The 24184-nt window shown below is 35.1% G+C and overlaps 1 protein-coding gene across 2 annotated transcripts in view; it reads left to right on the top strand.

Annotated features, from left to right (window-relative positions):
- The first annotated feature begins 666 nt into the window (after positions 1-666).
- LOC142981120 (uncharacterized) overlaps positions 667-24184 on the top strand; it is a 111419-nt gene continuing 87901 nt past the window's right edge. For both annotated transcript variants that reach the window (XM_076126807.1, XM_076126808.1), the window contains exon 1: positions 667-876. In XM_076126807.1, coding sequence (XP_075982922.1) covers positions 875-876 — 2 coding nt within the window. In that variant the 5' untranslated portion in view covers positions 667-874. The remainder of the gene's footprint in view (positions 877-24184) is intronic.

Below are 24184 nucleotides of genomic sequence, written 5' to 3'. Positions count from 1 at the left end.
CATCACGAGTTCTCGGGTTTGATTACCGGAGCGGACAAAACACAGGGAAAACTAACAACAATCCTGGATTACTTAGTTCAGGAGCGTTTTGATAATAGTTTACCATTTACTAGTTTCAGCATAAATCGTTGATGATTTATGAAAATTATTTATGTGATTGTGCCCTTAACCCAAGATTATCGCACTTTAATTGTTTGAGATCATTAATGAATCATTATGAATATTCAATTCCGTATCTGTGCTATCAGCACAATCTATTAATTTAGCATTAGTAACTATATAAGTCTTTTATATTCATTTCTGTACTCGTATTTGTGCTGTTTCTCTAAATCCACATATACAGATACATAAATACATTTTCACGAAAATTTTAATATTATATTCAAAATGCCCACATCTTGGGACTGAAAAGATTAATTGGACGCTTGCATCTCGGCACTGCGTTCTTGGCTAGTACAAAGTAGCACTTCTAAATTATATGCAGGCGCAATTTGAACGTGCTGTCATAGCTAACGAAAATTAGTAGGTCATTTTGAAGAACAACGCTTGCTATGTTCGCATGGTTCGCGTTAAGTGTGAGCGGTGAGTTGCGGGCGTTAAGTGATGTTACGCAAAGAGGAGGGGAAAACCGGGTGAGTTTTCCCTCTAGATTTAAGCGCCGAGACTTCAGTAAAGTTCAGTACCCCGGTATCTGCCGGAGCGAGCACACATCGCGTCTGTGTCCGTGGGTGTCGTGAACGCGAGTGCACGTTACGATGTCGTATGTAGTGAGTGGTCTAATGATCCGAGCTCATCGCTGTGATCTGTTGTTGTGGTGACAGTGTGTGCTGTGAACAAGTTCTGTCAGCAGCAGGGATTTACTCTGCAGTTCAAAATGTGAGTAAAAATTAGATTTTTTTTAGAAATTTATAAAAATATACACGCACACAGAAATAGTTAATTATGACTCTGGCCATTGATTACCACTTACTTTGACAATAAACAATATAAACATACATAATCAATCTATAATTAATGTTCATGTCTACTTATTTACATAAATTACCTGAATAGTTGTTTATTTTTAAAAACAATGATTATTTGTAATAATTAATATGTAGGTATTTGTCAAGCCCTTAAAGGTTAAAGTAATTAAAAGAAACATTCTACGTGTTAACAATTCACGGTCGATTTTTCCATTGTCGTTTAATTATTAATCAAGGAATTGTTTTAACCTTTCATGCGGAAAAGCTGTCAAAATTATTTTTTAAATATAATTATCTAGCAATGGAAAATTGGTGCATAATAAGAATATTTATTTATTTATGGTAGGTACCTAGTATTTATGGTAGTTTAAAAGTTGAGTTTGATTTTATAAAATACTCGTCAAATTGGACCACTAATTGCTGTGGTACTGGGACAATGGTATCTTCTGAAGACAGAATCAAGTACAGCATCGGACCTAAATATGGACATTAAATATATCCCTCAAAAAAAATTTATTTTATTTATCAATTTTTGATATTTTTTTTAAACCTTGTCATGACTGGAAAAGCAGCACTATACGCAACTTGATATTATGTAGCTGATGTATCATGGGTGAAATAATTTTAATAATTAGTCAATAGTTTTCGAAATTACCTTCTACAATCATTAAACGAATTATCTTGCTTTTTATCTGCCTCAAAAAAATAAGACTTCTTTCCTGCCCTGCCATAAGCCAAAAAATAATTATGACGACGATAGAAATAATTTACCTATTAAATTACAACATACTCGTCGTGAGATATTTCTCGTTCTTTAATTGCAACTGCTAATAAAATCTATTATCTGTTAAAAAAGTCCGTCATACGCTACACATGTGTGTGATATCGTAAACAAAAGAGTAGGAATGACGACCTTTATAAATATTCACAATCGCATTACACGTGTATGCACTCGTATGAGCTGTGCAAATGATGCATTTATCTTGTTTACTACATAGAAACTGGTATGCGGTACTACCTTACTTTGTACCTGTTACTCACGATTTTCCTTATCAAATGGAGAAATTTCTATGATCTCTCACCTTTGAATTTTCTTATTGATGGACCAAAGATATATGCTTGTTTAGATGTGCTCATTTCTGGATGATAAATAGTATCACATTTCAATCAAGCGTCTGATAAAGTACAAAGCTTTTTTTTACGATAATAAATACACAGACACTCCAAGGGACTTTGTTTACAACAGACTGCAGACATACATAGTTAATAATAGTATAGCAAGGGGAACCTTGAAAGTGCATGTCGTAGCAATGTACCCATCAACTCGAAAACACAACACAATACGAAACTTTACGAGATGGCGCGCGTACAATGCAGGTTTTGTTAGCAGACGATAACATCGTTGGAAACCGAACACGCTTTGAACTGAAACAACGTCGAATCGTCGAGTCGATTGATGCAGACAACTCATGACACAGATACCTAGTTATAAATTATAATGGATTGATCTGGCGTGTTGACTGATGATGTTATTCGCGTTTGTGAACTTGTAAATATTTGATATTGGTATATTGTATTATTGCACGCATGAGCTTTGAAATAACATGTGCACGAAAACAAAACGGACGCATATTTTTTTACATATTATCATTAACGCGTTTATGAAACAGGTGCATACCAAATGTCAGAAGATTGTCGCGTTTTTTTGGACGGAAGAAGTCTCTATAAACTAGAATCGCAAGTTTTTATCGAACGATTGTGCTCGAGCACTCTTTGCTCTACTCATTGATATTGTGGATGAAGTGGTGAATGGTCAAGAATCTCTCGAGATGTCGAGTGCTCAGCTTTAGAAACTACTTCGTAAAAGTGAAATATGAAATCGTTTTATTAAAGAATGCAGACGTTCGGAATGAAAAATGGAAAGACACTTTAAATCTTTACGAGAACGTCTGACATTTCATAAATTACAATGTATTTTACGTCATGGATGAAATAATGTTTATGGCTCCGCAATTATCAACGTATTAGTGACTCAGTTGGTCTTACAGAAAGGTAAATTAATAGTTTTACATAGTTTGTAATAAATATAAGCATATTTTTCACACGGTTTATGAGTTACGAGAATGCCAGGATTTATTGTGCATGATTTTTACTTGATTTTTTAATAAACATGTATGAAATTCGGTATTTATATGACATACACCTACATCAAGAGGTAATAAATCGGCTCTATGTATGAAAGTACTATATGGCTAAGGTAATAAAATATTTTGAGTGCACATGGCGGTAGTAGTATAGCCAAGTAGTCATTTCAATATAACTATCAAGTATCGTGATTGTTGAACTTAAAACCGGTTTTGAACTTATCAGCCGACAAAATAATCCTTAACGCTACAACGGCAGCTTTAAACTCGTAACTAGTAATATTATACAGTATGTTTACCAGCATCTGTCCTTATCACCTTCAACAACAAATGTCTGTATAATATTAGCATAGATAGATACATAGATTTAGATCATTGGTACCTGTGTAAACAAGCCTAGACGATAAATAAAACGTAACCTACAATAACATGTCCTACACGTCAGAACGAGTTACATTCTCTCGATTTAATGCAGCGCGGGCGAATTGTAAGGGAATTAACGTGGAATGAACTCGCCGTTTATATTTAGAATGTTTTAGACCTAGGCATCAATGTACTGAGATAATCTGCGTGAAATAACGCACTAAATTGTAAATACCTTCTGCGCAAATGCGTGTGTTTACATCAGGTATTTATTTTCAGTATCAATCTTTACACTAATACAATATAACTGAGGACTTTTTTGTTTGTTTAAGCTTGCTAATCTCTGAACCAACAAGTCGGTAAAAAATCTTGTCTATGATATCAAAATGCATGAGGAATAAACAGGCTATCTAACGTTACGTTACGATCTACGGAAGTAAATTAATCTACTTCAAAGCGAACAGAACTACATTGTACAGCTAGTGTATAAATAAAGATTGGTAGAGTGAAGTGGACTGTATCGCAATGGTGGCGGCTCCAACTAATTGTTTAATAGTGATGCATCGTCGTTTGCCAAGTTGAGCGTGACACTCATCAATAGTTCAATAGTTCTTGTCATTGAAATTGATATCAAGGTAAAATTACACAGTTGCTTTTGAGGAACGATCACGAACCATTCGCAATTCTATTATCGAGTTTTAGTCACGAAAGCGTGACAATAGTATCGAATAATCCCACTCCAATATTGTTCCCAGGACCTTGTACAAAGAACCACTTTTTTGTTAATGCTTTTTTGCCGCCGCATTGCTCGGCATCTCCTTTAGCTTAAAAAGGACTTGACTCGTTTTATTAAGCTCATCACTCTGGTTGAGTGCGTGTTGGTATTCACATTCTTAGAATAGCCTAGAATAGCTTTTAGAACCTGTATGGCAATAATCAATCGTCCGCGGTCGTAACATTGTCTATTCTAACCCATAGAGCTAATAAATTCGTGTTTTACCTTTCTATTTTGTTTCCCTTAGACATTTGATTCCAAGCTAATATAAGTAGAGCTTGTTATATCAAAACCAGAATATGTATTGGTAAATCTATATATGTATGTATACGGTTTTAGAATCATTCAATTGTAGATCAAATTACATACTGATCCAGAACAGATATTTGTGTTCGTCACTCAACATTTTGGCCTGAGGGAGATTTACACGGTGCTGCGTTATCCTCCAAAACTGGAGTAAAAATGTGCCCATTCAATATGTAGCTAATATGATATCTTAATTACAGCATGCAGACATAACTGACCATTACAATCTACACCTGGTTTATGTAAACGTGTTATTGTTCCATCAATTTTGTGCGCTCGGCGTTGAAGGGCGCGAACTTGGCAGAAACAAAATAGCTCGTCAGTGACAGCGAGTTCCGGCATTTGTTTCCGCATACGTGTAACATTTTGCTTCGTTTACTGATGGACTGTTCTGTAAATAAAACGGAGCTTAGAGAGGTGGTGAAATGAAGGTATCTTAATTAGGGCCGATTTCTCTAAAGTTTAAAAATTTTGTTAAGGAATAATTAGAATAAGTTCCTATAGATAAAGTGTTAAAAACCCCGAAAGTTAAGATGCCATATTAGAAATAATCGTTGTCAATAGAAATTAACAAAAACTAAGAATACTCAACACCGAATAAAACTTTAATCTTGAATCTTTTGAAACATAAAGAAACACAGCAACGCAGCCTGCATACCGTTCATATAACCTTTAACCAATGTGTTAAGTGCTCTTAGTTAGTGGGTACAAGCGAACCTGTGAAAACCGAACCAAGTGGTACTGTGCCTACTTGTAAAATGGGTCAATGATTCCGATGACAGTACCGAACACAACCAGCGCCATCTGTGTAAAACTTTCGTCATTCCACAAAGTTACACAATTACACTGTCAAACAATGAAAGTACAAATAATGATTTAGTCGACAACGTAATGAAAGCTTACTTGGCATCTGTTCCAACACTTATAACTAGTAAAGATTAATGTTTAACATCGTTAGTCGGTTATTGTGTATTAATGCGATAAGTTGTGCCGTTAATATAACACATTGCCGTCCGGGAGATGGTCGGCGATAGGGCGCGAATACACTAGATACGACAGATAATGATTGCGAATAGCCTCGTTGTGACGACATATCCGCTTGTAACGAGGTAAATAGTCGCCTCTATGGCCGTTGATAAGTCGGACTACATGTACTTGTCAAGACCACACGACTTCTTGATACATTCAATCTTAACGGTACGCCTTATATGGAATTAGGTTAGATTCGCTAGAACTTTGCAGCACAATATTGCTCTACATGATTTTCGTTTAAAAATATTAGTAACGACATCAAACCAATCGTATTACTATGTTTAAAATGTTATTGATCTCGTAGATAGCAATATTGTACATAGCACTTAATTTTTCATCCCTGAATGAATCCTACCCACAACGCACATGTAGTATTTGAATAGTGACTACCTCAGAAACTTGGAGTTTTTTACTTCAGCACAATAATGTCTTAATTAGCCACTTGCTCTCCCGACTCTTGAATCAATGATCGATCATTAAGTGACGTAAACGAAGCTACTCATGAATTGATCACAAGACATTCATGACCAATAATATTTTATAATAGGTATCTTACATTACCAGCTAATTTATATCGTTGGCGCACGTCCAGATCGATTTGCGTGCTCTTGCGAGACGGCGACAACTATTATAGACAAGACAATGTAACGGAATAAAATAATCATAATATACCTTGTGTATAGACTCGCAGGTATTCTAGGTATGTTAATCTATCTAGGCTCTCAGCATCACTTATGTATTTTACTTCCCGTCATCTTGTTATCTTAGAGTTGCGATAGGCTCGTTTTCATTATTTACGATACATTAATAATAAAGCTGACTCTACTATGATTCTCCAATATTTAGTTACTTAATATTGCACAGTTAGATGTGCTTTCAAGTATACCGAGCTAATGTGCAGACCTAACTGTCATGAGAATAGCTTATTCCTCGCTCTTTATAAACAAATACGGTACTAAATACCCTTTAAATATAAAGGAGTACCATCATCTCAGTTTCGAAGGAGTAGCGTAATGTAAATTGTGCGTCCAAGACGAGATTGCCTGGCCCGAGGCGATAACATAAATTATGCATTGAGTGGATACTCGAGTTTTCAGTTGCGAGAACTTTACAAGCGGTAGTTTCATGACCGCCCAACTAAATGAAACATTATTACGTAGGGAAATGAGTAGTGTTTATATACAGATCGTCCATCGTTTAGGAGTGCTGCTTTTTCCAAAAAGTTTTAATAGTGGCACAAGATGAGCCACAGGCCTTGGTTCTTGGCTCTCAATTACACATTTGAATTAATTGCCAACATATTCAGCCTTTATTATTTGTTTAAACAAATTAAGTATATGACCTTAATTAAAGGGGTGTCAAAAATTAAGCCAAATACCTGCGTTCCAAATAATGTGGTATTAAAATTCATTCGCATATTATCCGTATACACTAGTAGGTTAGTGTGAAACATTCACTGATTCTTCGCACAATTAAGTTCATGAAAGTTATCACACAGTCGCTCGACAAAGCCGGCAGAAACACATTGTTCCTTTGGCTGGCAATAGTCAGCTGCGTGTAGCCTTGAGGGAGAATGCTCCAAACTTGGTGAAAGTTGCGCCCATTCTAAGTAACGAGCCGAGTAAGCACCAACAATAACAGTTAGGGTAGGTACACAACTGTGACATCTGTATGTGACGCAGGTTGAGTACATCCGAGTCATTACCATATCTGAAGGGCAGCTGAATCGCTGTATCGTGTGTATCTCCCCGAGATATCGACTAATATGCGTCTGAGTGGAATTACATTTCGGTTGCTCTGACTTTGAATACGGTAATAAATTGTGCTATTTTGGGATTGAATTGATATTACATTACACTGTTTGTTATGGATCTTGAGGTTCATTGTATGTTAGAGTTTAACATAATTTTGTCCGTCTATATTCCTTGAATGAGATAGTGCTTTTAGGTGTTCACGATGTTCATAATAGGTATGGAAGATATTGACAGGAAGTTATTGTGTTAAAGCTGTTGTGTTACAGCTGGAAATATGTATGTTTCTGCGGCAATTCAGTGATAGTACTGACATTTTTGTTAAAGTTTTGACCTTTGTTTTCTTACTAAATCTATAAGCATGAATAGTAAGTAGGATCCCTATGTAAATCGGTAGGTTTTCCTATCAACTAAAACAAACAGGCAGACGGAGGCAGACGCCCGTATTATAAACCATGCGTGAGATGACGACGGTCGACAGTGCTGCCCTCTCACGGGATAATGCTTTATGCGAACATTTACCCAAAAAGATTAACCTGTTCCCCCACAACACACTTAATCCTAATTAAGGCAACACGAGTTTTACAGTGTAAACCGTTTTAACAGAAGTTTATTTTGTAAGAGAAGAGTAAACATACTGTATTATTAAATAGGTTTGCTTAACGCTAGGTTAAAAATGCTCGTGAAAATTGTAGAGCGGTAGACCTCTACATTGACTCGTCTAGTTCATACGAAATTGTCGTGTTTTTATTGCAGAGTTGAGTATTAATTAACAAAGTAGAAAGCACCGCTTGGCTGGTGGTCCCCGCTTATTAGTAAGTTAATTACAGAATTGATCGTAAAGTGTATGGAATACGACATAATTACCAAGTTCCATACTATTGCTTGCATTCAAGTTCGGGCTTTGTAATATGTAATTTGGTCTTTTGATATAATTACGCATAAAGGCACTAGTATTTTTTTCTACATCATTGTGTATAACTGGTCGGACCAGAAGCTTTCGATTCATGACCGCTTCAAAGAACAATTTAAAATGCTATGAAAAGGCAAGTGCTCATTTTTATAAAACGTCTGGCGAATATTGAAAAACGCAGTTATGATTCTTTTATTAGTCGCTTTCCGGAAATGGCATTCTGTAGACGTAATATTACGAAATTCCATTGAAGGAATTTATTCAGGATGCATTCAAGTGAACGGTAGTAAATGCCAAGTGTATTAATTTATTACTTGTTCGCTTATCCAAGTAAACTGGTCGATCTCCATGCAATATTTCATTCAAAGTTTGCATGATTTATGCTAGTTGTTGTACCGTTCAAAGTTTATTTGAGGTCATCTGTATCAGGCCGTTAGTGATAGTATCTCACTTTACAAAGGGTGTTTACAAACGCTACTTGTTTTCTCTGTTTTTTTGTAGAAAATGTATAGGGATTCTTTCTGTCAAGTGTGTGATAGATATAAAAGGTGGTACGAAAAAAGTGTTACCTTTGCGATGGATATGGATATTTCGGATGACAAAAAAAGTAAGCAGAAATGATGGACAGTGTTATACGTCACAAATGCTATGTAGCTAACCAATACCTAGGTTCGCGTCAGGCTGAGTGATGATATCATGAGTGTTTTATAGTAAATAGCACTTTGACTATTTAGCGGTAATGACTCAAAGAATCCTGACTAACATATCAATAATTTTTGTTATTTATTACTTGGGTAAATGATATTATGTAGTAGCTACTCGTAGTAATCGTAATTGGGGCGATCTGAATGTGAATAAAAGTAATAAAAAGTTCCTCGGCATTGTAGGAAGAAGTTTTCATTGGCCTTTCTACCCACCCTTATGCGATAAAGGATGTGATTTTGTATATACAAATACTGTTTTTAGGAGGATAAAGTCATCGAAACTTATTTAATTGTGTATAAATCACACAGATTATAATGAACTCCATATTAATCAATTATAGTTTATGTGCGATTAGGAATTGATTGTTATCTTAAATCCTATAAACTAAGATTCAATCGCTCCCACTATTGAAGATAATACCTAATATGACTAATGATTTATGAATATTCAGTTATTTGCGACACTGTAGGTAGCTGCGTCGAGTCATCGTTGGATGTGGTCATCATATCAATAGCACGTTTTCTACACTCGGTACTATTAGGTCGGGGAAAAAGTCTTTTCGCATTATGGTATGTAAGAACTTGTAATAAAATCTTTCCTCTGCACAAAAAAGTGATATTTGGGTACCTTACGAGCTCACTGAAAGAACTTAATGAACCGTGTACTCATTTGTGATTCCTGAAGCCAAAGTGATTTTATTACAAGTTCATACATACTATAATGCGAAAAGACTTTTTCCCCGACCTAATATTAAATGTCGAGAATTTGACATTTAAAATGTACTTAAAATAGTTCACTCGGATCGCGCTAGGGGTGCAGTTTGTCGCACAGCATCTCTTAATAGCTTTGCACTGCCAAATCGATCAATGCGAAATAGGCCGAGCTCCTATATGACAAATTGCTATGCTTTTGACAAAACAACTAGTTTCTAAGGACTGACAGGTGCCAAGTTCCAAGCTCAAGCGACCGCTAGGAGGCACTGTCATGATGCACGTAGCGAATACAATTGCAGACTTGTCGATAATAATCGATGGTGGTAGGAAATCAACCATCAGTTAATTGCATGTGACTCTTCATCTTAGTTGTTGTTGCAGAAATAATATAATTTGCAACCTGTTTTACTACCGCCAATTAAGTTTGTATGCCAGTATTGTTGGAACTAATTTGCCAGCTGTTTTCATTCATTGAGTTTATTTTTATTGACAGTATAGATAACTTAGCAGTTTTAATATTGGAAAATAGCGAAACGGGTTCTTAACATATATTTTTTTAATTTATTATCTTTTATTTTAATCGAATGTGTACGTTAAATAACCAATGCTTTGTTTTGTTTCAGGTATGAATGATTTTTAACCGCTTAGAAGACAACAAGTAACAAAAATCGTAAAAATATTCTTAACAATATAATATTATATTTTTGGACTCAATAATATTTACATGGTCGGGACAAATTTACTATTAAACATAAATTCATTAATGTAAAAGCTATATTTAATACAAGAACGTATTAATAGAGTCATTTAGATGACGCATAAAATGACTTCACGCATTTCCAGTATCAAATAAACAAAGAAGCGACGTTTCTGAGTTCAACTTGCGTTGTCGGACACCGTGTTGCTGGACTCCTGCCAATCCGATATTTATAGTGTTACTACTACTTTGCTCAATACAATATTATTAGTATAGCAACTGCAAAATATATATAGTGTTAAGATCATTGTAATGTATTGGATAGAGCAATTAAACAATACATAAAAATACACCTTTGAAAATGTCAACGTTAGTGTCTTTGAGTGCCGATAGATGGCGGTGTAAGATTAGATTGTTCGAATTGTAACGCAAATGTTTGATGGAGACACTTTACTTGGTATATTTTGTTTGTGTGTTTATTGTGTAATTTCGGTTATGGCGATAATATATGGAAAAAACTATAAATACGAAGATTGCTTAAACACAAATAATAATAATTAAATGTAGAGTCACATAATGTATAGGCATGTAATTTATGTACTTATCTTTATCATCATTTAACAAGTAAGAAGAAAGACATTGAATCGATTACAATGCAGTAATAAATTGAAAAAAATGTGACATACCTAAAACCTTACATGAAGAATTAGTTCGTTCACCATCCGCTAGAGGCGCTGTTTAGTTTTCCATACATATGGAGCGTAATGACTTATCATTTGTGATTGTTGTTGTATTTACTGAACGTTGTTAATAATCGACTATTAATCCGTTCGTTAATCCTCTAACTTATTGTTCTACTAGTTTCTGTTTACGACTACGTCCCCGTGAATAGATTTCCGGAAGTAAAAGTCCTATGTTTAAATTCGGATTACAAACTATCCGTGTACCCTTCATCTGAATCCTATCAGTAGTTTTTGCTGAAAGTGGAACAAACAAACAGACATCCTTTCAAATCAATCTTTACAATTTTTTCCTGTAAATAACGTAAGTAGGATTCGCAAGGTAAGAAAGTAAGACTTGTCCTATAACGTCAACAACACGCGTACATTTGTTCCATTTCGTCAAAGATAGAGAACGTTAGAGAACGGCTGAATGGTTGTGATCAATGAATGTTAACTTCACACGGCGTACAAACGCGGCTCAAATAACAGATCGTAGTTCGTTTGATCTCTCACAACAATACTTATAGGGGTGAAGCTTTGTACGTGTGTTGTTCAAGGAGTTTGACCGTTATTTGGCCATTGATGACGTGTTTTGTACAACTTTTTGGTCAATATTGTATCTCTAATACAAAAAAAGAGCGTTTTCTTGAAAACCTTTCATGTTTATGTTTCAAACGCCTGTGAGTTTTGTGATAAAGCACGCGATTTGATAAATTTCACAAAGCGGTAATAGTTAATACAGGCTCGCGTCGTTATTAACATAATCGCTCTTCTGAACAATAGCTTTCGATATATCGATATCGTTTGGATACTGCGTTTAATACTTATTACAAAATATAAAAATCATTATAACATTCGCAAGTATTTACTTATAAGTGGTTATACGCGAAAGGCACAGCTCTTATTTTAAAACATAGGTAAATAATACTAATTCAAATTGACTTGATAAGATTATTCGCGATCTTTGTTGAGGCGGCAAACCAAAATGATCGTATGCACCTGTTAAACCAATTCTATGTTAGTAAGTAAACTGTCGTATCTGATTCCCGTAGTATCCAAGACGACGCAAAGCGGATTAAAATTCTGATAGCGACGTTTACGTTTGCAAACATTTACTCATGCTCGTTAGCATGTCGATATAACAATATAAATAAATCTTATTTACGATTTAGCCACTATAAAAACCGTTTTCCATCCTCAGCATCCACGGCAGCAGCGGGACCATTTTCACCAAAAGTACACACGTGGCAATGACGAACGACGCCATTACAGTCATTACACGGTATTAATAAATTCAAACGCACGTATTTTAACGTTATGCAAATTGTACTCGCTGCGTATTTCACGGCGCGTGAGGGGGTCAGCAGAACGTCCGCTATTTATAACACCGACACACAAATATTGTCCATAAAATCGACGAGTTGGTGACTTTGCTTTTTATGTGGAGCGCGGAAAATTATTGTTCAAACACAATTTTTTCACAATCTACAATTCTGGACTAATAAATCATAAATACAGTTTTTACGACGCAAGCAAATTTTTCACACAGAAAAATGTTTAGATTTTTTCGCGGGTATATTTATCTAGTTAAATGTGTAAAATATAAAATGTTTATTTTACTAGGCGTTGAAAGAAAGTACAATATCATCTACTTCGGTTATTCTAGTAGGTTGTATGCGGTTGGGTCCGAAACTAATTGCAAATTCCTGAACCCATACGTGAGTGCTCGATAGAACACAGAGACCTACATGTTTGTATTTTTCTACACAAATATTCGAGAGAGCAACGTTTCTTTTATTCATGTACGTAAATGGGACCACTACTATGATGATACCTATTTGGTGCCTTTGGGAGAATATACAAAAAAACTTAGGTAACGAAGGTACTTACCATAAGAGTTTCAATGGAGGCAAATTATATACTTAAATAGAAATTATTTAGTAGATATGGACTTTTCTTGTCATTAGGTATAAATATACAAGATTTGATCAAACGTCGAAAGTTATAAGAAGATGGGCAAAGTTGCGAACGTACACGAGCGAATATTATGATAATGATGGAGTCACTTGGCGTATTTAATTGATTCTCTTTTATGTGCACGTGACTCGAAAATACTCCGAAGTTTCTACTGGATAATATTATTGGCTATACTTTTACTTAATAAAATTGTTCTTTAAGTATGTTTCACGAATATCTATTAAGATAGTGGTTTCTTTTTAAACTAAAACGTCTACTCGCGCTTAAAGAAAAGTAACAATCTGCTTTTCGTTCAAATGAGATTTTAAGTCAACATAAAATCCATTTCGCCTACTTTCATTTGATTATATTTAACTATAGCATGAGTTACTTGATATATTCTTATCTAAAACTAGTGTGTTAGATTACAATCTTCAACTGGATGTAGTGTTCATCTCTATACGTCGTGACCGTAACTCGTAGATTAGTCACCGTCTCTGAGGTTATACTTGTTCCGCATAGAATTTACTTGGAAGTTCCTAGATACGCTTTTAGCTCTCAGTCGTCTTTACTAATGTTACCAATTGATTTATTGTTCTGAGAATAATGTTCTAGCATCAAATACATAATATGTCCCCATCTATCTAATCAGTTAAGGAAACATTGTAAGGAAGTCTGTTGCTAATGCTTTTACTGCTAAATCCCAAAGTGTCTGAGCAAATCGCAATTTTGATGTAATAGTACCTATTTACGTACTTTATTACGTACGGCCGAAGCCGTAGTTTTCGATATGTTGTCGTGAATTAAAAAAGTGCCACCGTTTGCTAACTTTTCTAGTTCAACCATGAATCAAGCGAAAACCCAAGAGACGTAGCTGCGAAATTTTGCTAAATGTACTTCTAAAAGTAGAATTATAGTCGAAGCGTACTCCTGGAAATACTTCCTTCGCAAAAAGACTAAGCTTATTAAGTACTATGCCTGTTTCTGAGCAGTTTTACAGAAAGGGACGATGAAACCTCGCCATAAGTATAATTTTACAGTTCTTTTGACGATCATTTTGTCCAATTGAAAAGGATTATGCGTTCTTTGAAGTGGCAATTGGATCCAGTGGGGAACGGATTAAATTGGTCCAAGCTTAAAATTAAGTTTATTATAGACTTACTTACATTGCGTGTCACGATTTTCTTTGACTGGTGATTTTAGAAATCTTTTAAGACAGTTTTAAGTCAATTATGTAATTTGATGGTGATTAAGATAATGGTTTAAGAAAGTTTCATGGAAATAAGCACGGATCAATGGAGAAAGAAAATATATTTTCTTTGTTTTTCGATAGAAAAATATAATCGTAAGATAGGTAAGGAAAAATACAGAGTAATTTTAAGACAATTATTTTGATACTTTCAACATTGTTTTTTGTTGAGTTTAATTAGGAGCTTTGAACGTCTGGTTCTTGTACTAAGAATTGCGAACTTCAGTACCTTTATAATTGCTTTTATTTGCGTTTACCTTCCAATGTTTATACTTTTACTTAAATTAGGCGAATAACCTGAGCTCAAGTATACTAATCTGTTTCAATTTTCATTTAATTAATTAGAAAAATCCAGGAGCTTATTCGAAGGTATTTCCAATTATCTATCTTCAAAGATGCCGTGGATTTTTGTGTCGGGTCTCAAAGAACCTTTCAAGCCGATTAGTTTTATAAGAAGCGTAGTAAAATTTAAATGGCGCACTTAGACGCTGGCTTCCATTTTGGCAACCCTCCAGTGCTGCAGGGATGATAATACGTGTGGTGGTGTGTTACGTTTCTGTCTCAAGAACAATTGTCGTGAGTGGATTTCTAATTGATTACGAGTATGGGAGAAAGGATTGAAAAGCCGACTTCTGATCGAACGGCCTTATACACAAATAACAATGTATAAATACGGCAATATCTTTAAAACACTGACATTCTTAAAAATATTTATCGAGATTTATATTGAATTCACAAAAAAGCTTCCGTTTTCCGCTCAAATATTTGCATCACCCTCGAGTTAACTGAAGTTAATTCAGCATTGACTCGAATTAAATTTCCTTTGTGACTTGTGCATCATAAAGAATAACAGGATTCGCGGAATAATTTATCGCATTGATTGATTCCGACAATGGATTTTGGTGCGGACGACGGTACTGGTATTTATTCAAGACCGTATCGTTATTTAAATATGAAAAGGCTTTGGAGTCACCGCGTTCGTCCACGCGGACATTTCAGATGATGAAATTCCCAAATTAGAGCCTTTATTTGGACGTTTTGATTGATCGTATTGTGGACGTGTTAATTTGGGATTCAAGTGAAGTAGATTGAGGTTGAATCAACACGCTTTTCCGTTTAGACCGGGGTTGACATTTTATAATTTTAAAACCCTTACCCAATTCGGTTTTAGGCTTTCAATTGTTTTTATTTTTGCTGAGTAAAATTTAGGTCAGACTGCCTGCTGTAGTGATACTTGGGCTATTGATCGTCGCACAATATTTTTGTTCTAATTTATCTTGACGACTCTTGATGAGTAACAAATATTGAATAGAAGGCCCTATGGAATAAGGCGTAATATTATGTAATTAACTACATGTGTACGTAGGTAACTTTCTACATATTTTATTCAGAACATGCCGTAACCGAACCAGCACTTTTGTATATTTGGCTAAATATATTATTCTCGTTATCACGTTTTATCGATTTCACTGATGTAATATTTTTCACTGATCCTTTGTTCCAATTAAGCATTTATAGATTTCGCTCACATCTGCCTCCAGCGCAATAAATCGTATGATACGTGACTGAATTCTGTAAAAAAGTCGTAAAAATAATATGAGAGTCATATAGCTTTGATGCGTGGTAGGGCTGCCATTGAGAGAAATATTGATAAAATATGCGTGTCGCGTGTGTGATTGAAGAAGTTTAGAATTCAGCTGATACTGAAATATTATGCAAAAGCGGTGATACATAGGAAAGTTAAGGCTTGGTAATAAAATAAATAAGTTAGACTAGTGTTAGCAGCCCTGGCCGGGCGGCACGTGCTCACGCTCGGCTGGTCACAAATCTTTAGTTATAGCGATTTGCGGCGCGCGCTTTTCGTCGCTAGTGATCCGTGAACATCGTCTAAATGGAATGTTCGTCGATACATACGCGCTCATGTTCTGGATCGTTTCATTAAGTCAACTAATTGCGAAATGACTGGCCTTTGCTAAACTTCGTAATTGATTTTGCTTATATCATGCTTTTAGCCGCTACAAAAAATAGGCTAACGAAATCTGAAGCTTACTGATGGAGCCGATATGATTGATTACAGGGTCATATAATATATTTGATAAGCTTACACAAGGACCATTTATAAGTTACCTGTGTCTCTAGGCACATTCAGAACTAAAAGAGGTGTTAAGTGGCCATCAAAGCAATATTCTTTCCGATATTCAATAACAGAGCGCTATAAACCTTGTAGTGTGTGTAGTGTAGGAGCGGGTGCGTGTGATAAGTGTGAGGTACATTTGTCAAGTGTCGCGTCGTGCGTGTGCGAGGATACTTTACGTCTTCATATAATCGAAATATAGCGGCTACGAGGGGTTTATAGACAAACCCGGCACACCAAAGTGCCCATAATTTATTTTTATGGTACAACGGAAGCAGTGATTATTTTAGCAAGCGAATTCAATACAGTGTCTGTTTCAACAGGATTACTCAATGTAATTGGATTCAAAAGGAAATAAAAGATAAGAAAAAATATCAAATTACCTGATTATAAGCTGGAATAATTTTAAAAAGTTGGGTAGTGCTTAGCTTGTTGGTATTACATAAAAATCTTGACGTTAATAGTAAAGAACTGATGTAAAAGAAACGAGATTTAATTCGCCCTAAAGCCCTATCCGTTTCTCTTATAAAAATTCATAAACTTAATGGGCCGGCTGGAGCTGGGCTGTTTTCCTAACAATTAATTTAATGGTTGTTATAAGGACGGATGATCAGACACGTTGTTTCCACCATCTTATCCCCTGAGCGTCTGTACACGCCTCATTGCACTGATTGATGGTTACTTTATGTATATTTTTAGTTAAACATTTTTCGTTTGAGGATATCTGCAATTTGCGGGTTTGTATTCCTTCAGGAAACGATTAGAGAACTCTAAGTCGTGTGAAAGTTATCATATCACAGACATAGAGTGTTGCTATTTTTAAAATATCTAAAGGACCATTACAGCAACAGGGAAAGAACGGGTTAGTAATCTTCTTATTATTCCGCTTTATCGTGGTCAAATAGAAGATAAACCATGCGGAAGACACAAGCTGGAAACAAAGCGATTTTTAACCTACGGGGAATAAACTTGGTGTAATGTAAATTTCCATGACTGATTATACAGTAGCAGTTTATGGATACGAACGGTACAGTGGACTCTCAGAGGTACATTTTATTGGGGTCTTTTTATGTGGAACCCTAACAATGAAATAAATAAAACTTTTCCGCTTTTTACATCACGCCTGTAAATTCCTGATTAGGGTGCTGCGACTGTAATTTGATAGTTTAAAATAAATAGCCGAAAGCTTTACCAATCTTAGTATCTGTATTCGCATAGCCGTTCAGCATTTTGAGTCAGATAACATAATTAAAATATTAACAGAAAAAGCATATATATTTTATACGTATTTCCTCGAGATCAAAAAGTGTGAACCAGCAATTAGTAGTTGACCTTGTGACTTCAGTGGAAAAATCTGACGTTATTTTACTGTCCAGACGGTGTCTGGTTTCTTCATAAAGTGTGAAGTATGTGTCGTTTGTTGCCAAGTGGTTTATAGGGCACAACAAAAACATGCCCAGGAAATATTTTTTTGTAAATTCACAAGAATTTTATCGATAGGTAGTCCCCGTTGTTGACTGTCTGTTACGTGTCATAAACTGTTGGGTTCTGCGATAAGCGAACCTTTTAGAGGTTGCCTTCTTCAACGCGACTCCCGGAGGTGTCATACGACGACACGTAAGAGCTGTAAAGTGACTTGTGTTCTATGTTAAACAAAAGTTCTAGATATTAATGTCTTTTTATTTAAGGAAGAAACCGTAGCACAATTTTCGGAAAATACGTTACAATAACATAATTAACATAAGTGGTTTGTCCATTTTGTGAAAAAAAGCCTTTTTTATGTACATCTCTTATAATCTACACGCGAGGCTAAGTATTGAGAAGTAACAGAAACGTACGTTGTAACCACAATAGCATTATTAACTCGTAAAATAATTTACATACACGTCCATAATAATCATCTCATTGTGAGTGACTCTTTCATGACTTCTAAAGAAAGCAAAATTACTTGAACAGTTCACAAAACTTGATCGCCATAACAACAGCTAGAAACTCCATCATATTTGCCGACAAGTACGATATGTTTGTTTTACGAGATTTGCTCCCAAATACGAAGCGATACTTGTACATGTATTGAGATGTAGCCTTCCACGTTATGCAGAGTTTTGCCATCATTTCATGGTTCGAAGGATGTTTGTACTTGATCAGTACCTTGTTCGTAACTATGTGGTGATGTAAGTATCTATACTATAGATTTCAAGAACATAGTGTAGATTATATACTAAAAAATAAGCTAGGTGAACGTAGGTTAGAAATAATATATGTGGTTATTACAGCAAATAAAAGTTTCCTCATATACCTTCGTCTGAAATATGTTTAAGATACTGTCCTCAAAATGAAACCCAAGGTTCTAAACCTTTCAATTGTTTTATTGCTTTTGCTTCGAACTATCTTAGCAATTACTAATGAGCTTATACATTTTTAAAACTGCACCGTTTTTTAAGTCATAACTGTCGCACTGGCTGGCACTCCTCTCAGTGCCAGTAGGTACTTTTTCTTTATAATAAAGTAGCGAGGACGAGGCGTTAATAAATACGTCCCGGCAGGTCTGTGAATATTCTCAGCACATTTCAGGGCTATTTACGAGCGTTGTTTTAAATTTAACAAAAACTGCCATCAAAACTGGAGAGGAAAGTAATAAAACTGTAATTCAACAGTTTATGAGCTAAGGTTTCGGAAGAAACAGATAAAAAAGCTTTGATGCCTTAACTTTTTAGGTTCAAGGACGATCGTAAAGTGTAGCGGACACTGAAGATACGGTGATCGTATCGACGCTGAATCTCGTTTGCATGACATTAAACATAGTTTTTCTTTTTCCTTATTCATTCGATTCCACTTCATTGAGTATAATTTACTGTAACATTAATATTAATGTAGAATCTGGTTGTCTCGAAAATAAAAACGAAAAGTGGTCGATGTATTTTCAAATAACTTGATCCATTTTCAAAGATCGCTGAAATACCTTTTAATTTTGCATTCCAATCAGGAATTTTTAATTAAACTTTGCCAAATTGCTTAATTCATTTTTACGAGTTGAATAATTTGAATATTTTAATTTTCTTTGAGTTAAGTCATGACAACAATTAAGTTTTGAAATGAGTGTCAATTTTCTCAAAAAAGTATTACTTAACTTAAATAAACATTTAATAATTCAATATTATGAATAGCGCGCATCTCGCCACTTTAGTATGATGAATTAAATTAAAAGTCTTATTAAGAATCACTAATAAAACGTATCTTATCTTTGAATTAGTCTGTTTTATCTTAAAATATAGAAAAGTAAGCGACTTTGTAAGTATATAAAATCTTGTTTAAAATGAAGGCGTATTGAAACATTCCGATCAAACTTTTAAAATGTGATTAAATAGTAAGAAGGGGTCATCGGCGCGTCTGCTGAAATCTTATAATGTTATTATTAATATTAATGAGCAGCGGGAGGGTTGAGGGTGTCGACGAAGGATTTATTTCCTGATTTTATTATTAATTGCCTGCAGTAGGGCTTCATGATTCTCTCGTTTAGTATAAGAAGGATTTCTTTCCTTTTAATCCCATTTTAATAGGGCATTTTTTGTACGCCTTTATATCCCTTATTTCCTCGAAATGTTTAAATTTAGTAGCTTCATTGGTGGGAGTTGGATATATAATATAATCGTGTATTAATAATTAGTTTTCTAAGCACTCAACAGATATACTTACAAATTAATGATAATTTAATTTTACTGCTTTATGTAAGTACTTAAGTTATGTTTTGAAGTAGTAGTTACGTTTTATGGTAATCTGAAAATGGGTCCCCAAATATGACGACGTCGAGTAGTCTCACATATCTACGCCGTAGCCGCAAATGCTACGAAACGCGCGTAAACCATTATTACGTAGCCCTTTATTTAAAGCGTCTATTTGTAGCGCTTTAAATTACTTTCTACTTTCATTCGAAGATAAAACTGCAATAAATATTCCAATACTATTTTAATTAGGGATGGAGGCGCACCTGCATCGGCATGCGTTATGTAGAGAGCGGTGGAGGCTCGCGTCTGTGAGAAATACGTGCAATATCGAGCTAAGCTTGCGATAAATTATTGTACGTTTTATGCGTAATGTGTCGTGTGTTGCCATTTGTCAAAATAATTGCGCATTTTATTGTTGTGGAAGTATTACGGTTGAAATTAATATCGCCGCACAATTTTGTGCAATTACAAAAACCATTTGCTAACTTTTATGTCCGAGCTACAACTCACCATCGATTCATAATTATTAATTTATATCTTCAATTGTGGATTGTCCTGGATTTTCTAAGAAACAATAGCTGTAATTTTACACACCTCCTCGTCATTAATTGAATTGATCGTTCTGTCGAATTTTTCTTTTAACTTCTTTGAATAACGAAGAAACGAGTAAATTTTAAAATATTAAGGTACATTGTATCTTTATACAATTTGCGATTACGACGATTTATGCTAGCACTTGTTGTTTGTTTGTCGTATGGTTAGTGGTCAACCTAGTGTCAAAGTTGTTCAAGCCGCCCGGAAAGCCTTTGACGTGGCTTAACGACTGTTATCTTAATAGACCACAACCGGGACCGACTTTTAACGTGCCCTCCGAAGCACGGAGACGCCCAGTTCAAATACCACTATGCGGTCACCCATCTATGGAATGATCGCGCCAATAGTTGCTTAACCCACAGATCGTTTACCGACCGGTGAGCGCAACTGGCTATGGGCGCCTCAATGCTAGCACTAAGGATCGATATTAACATACAAATAATAAGCGGAAATTTATGTTACAAAGTCATCGATTTGCAAAATAGGAAACATCGTAATACGAAAGGAATACTCAAATGGTCCGTACATTGTTGATTTATCTGTAAGGTTGCGTGGCTATAAATCTGAAGCTCTGTTTGTACCTCCTTCGACAGAAGATGTTCACAAAAAATACGAACCTCGTAAATAATGAATTGGAACAAATAGCTAGTCCCTCTCGCAATATTTCTACTGGTACTTAGGTATTAGTGTGTTGCTTCCAGATATTTTTTGAAGAACTAATAATACAATCAATAAGTAGCCACCTTACTTATTAAGTCGCTATTCTATTTTTTTAAATTCTTGTACATCGTTTTAACATTTCAATGGATATTTTTTAACACTTGCTCGTCTGTCTATAGACTTGTATGGTAGTCATAACTCCAGCAGGTAGCTTGTAGAGAGTACTTACCGTTAATAATCTGTATATTTTGTTTATCTGCGCCTAACGAGACCTCACTAATGAGACCAGCCACTCGTAAATAACGTTTAGTGTTGGGAGATGTTGAATATTTTATGACTTTAGGACTACTAGCACTTTGAGCCTACATAATTGCTCGTATGAGACTGTACCGGCTGACATTAAGAGTAGATAGTTTAGGTTTTACTGTGATAAACAATAAAACTGATCGGTGAGACTCAACAGCTTACGGATATTTCGTTTTACGTTCGAGTTTACGATCGGAACGTTATTATTACATGCTATTTGCTTCTATAGAAACAGAGATTTGAGTTTTCAATACAAAGATTCGGCTGTGAAAACATCATAAAAGTTAATTGATATACCAAAATCACAGCCTTGATACCATTTAGAACGAAGTAAAGGTGTTTATTCTCTTAAATTTCTCACGTTATGAAAATAGTGGAGTACTTTTGTCGTCAACTGGGCACAAATCCAGGCACGTGTATAATTCAGACAAATGAACGACTGAGAACTGTCAGAATTGCTAAAATGCATTTCTAGATTGCACATTTGAAATGTAAACAGTATTCTAATAATATGTTTATTGGGGTTAATAGCATTGTAAAACATATTTATATTTAAACATAAAGTCGGTATGGCGCAGTGATTTAAGTGGTCACCTCGCCGCAATAACCGTAGCGCCGCGTGTAGCGGGTTCGAATCCCACCTGGGACAAATATTTGTGTGATGAGCACGACTATTTGGTCTGAGCCTAGATGTTAATTTATCTATATAAGTATGTATTTAGAAGTATATATGTATGTTTACCAGTTGACTAGTTACCATAGTACAAGCTTTGCTTGGTTTGGAATCAGTTAACCATGTGTGAGTTGTCCAAAAATATTTATTTATTTATTTACAAAGTGGTCGGGAACGTGTTATAGCGGTTTCAATGACTGGGTTAATAACCGATGGGGTAAGAGCAGTCAGTATTGTCTCATTTGGTATTTAATGGTATCTTGTTTAATTCATGAGGCTTCCGATCACGAGATTGATAGTTACGGGTCGAAGGTGAAATCCCAAGTGTTAACTGTTGTTACTTTCTTGCCGATAGCTATTCAATAAAACATTTTTTACGCATATTCTTGGTCACGAGTTCTTTTGTGTGAACCCACAGTTTAAGGATTAAAGATATATTCTGTATACTTATATGAGCATACATGTAAATAACTCTTAATATAAGTGTATGTAACACTTATTTTATTAACATCTCCCTCATACTTCACGCATTCAATTAATTACTAATTCTCGTTAGATTCCTTTATGTCCACGTAGTCCGGAAACGTGCCTAGAAGGCTAGCGGTATAGTCATCAAATATGTTGAGCTAGTCTCGTAATAATAAATTGTAATTACTTTTATAAGACGTGAAGACAAGAATTTACCTTTGACACAGTAACATGAGTTTATAGTTTACGATAGGAGCTCTTAGGAGCAGGGCCTTAATAACTAGGAGATGTGAGTGTAATCTAGCCGACAGTAGGTACCCTCCAAGCTAACCCTTCGTACGTAAATATGTCTAACATTTGAGCATAAAATTGTCATCATCGATATTTATGTTATGATTTTGGGTCATACTGTGAAATTACTTCCGGGACCTGCCCTCTGTTCACAATATTTGATGTTCGATGTTTATCGACACGAAGTTTTCAACGGACCCTTTTCTTTATGATGTGAATTTAAGAGAATATAATATAAATTCACTAAATATAATTAAACTTTCTAGCTAGTACTAAGAGGGCGCTATTGTTAAACGAACGTATTTTCTCGAAGTAGTAACCTAGTAAGTATATAAATACAGAAATATGTATTTAGTTATCAAAACATTTGCTCTACACATATTTCCTATGCCTTAACCATATAAGGCTATTTAAAAAAAATCACATCAAAAGAGGCAACCCCAACATTTTTTTGGGTGTACAAGTTCATAAACATCCGAAGCAGGTCTCGATGTATTTATAAGCGAAGTGACACAGTAACCTTTTGCCGAGTGGTCGTTATAGGTCGTGTCTCAGAGCACAAGTACTTATAGCACAGTATTTATAGCCCGCATGCGACGTACTCGGCAAATAATAACACTCATTCACAGTTTGTTAACAACTTTAATGTGCTATGTTTTGGCACTTCGGTTTGACCACTGTTCTAGTTTCATTGCGACGTTTATTTGAAAGTTTAAGGGCTTGGATATAATGGAATTACACAGTAATAAATAAAGATAAACATACATTTAGAGATATTTAAGCTAGATGTAGAAAAAAACTTAAGAGCAATCGATAATCGCTGTTTGTTCTAATAGGTAGAGGGAAATAATATTGTGCGTACAAGTACCAGTTGTTTGTAAGTTTTTGTAACTTCTATAAATAGATGATACAAAACGAAATCAATTACCTGTTTTTGTAAGTAAATAAAAACCACATCATTTGCGGAAGTGGGTATAAAAAAGTGACGGGTTCGTGCTCTGGTTTAAAATAATAAGTATATAATATCTGCTTGGTTCCTAAA

The sequence above is a fragment of the Anticarsia gemmatalis genome, chromosome 19, assembly GCF_050436995.1.
Source record: "Anticarsia gemmatalis isolate Benzon Research Colony breed Stoneville strain chromosome 19, ilAntGemm2 primary, whole genome shotgun sequence".
NCBI classification, from domain to species: domain Eukaryota; kingdom Metazoa; phylum Arthropoda; class Insecta; order Lepidoptera; family Erebidae; genus Anticarsia; species Anticarsia gemmatalis.
The sequence above is the reverse complement of the archived record's forward strand: the minus strand, read 5'-3'. Positions and strand labels throughout refer to the sequence as shown.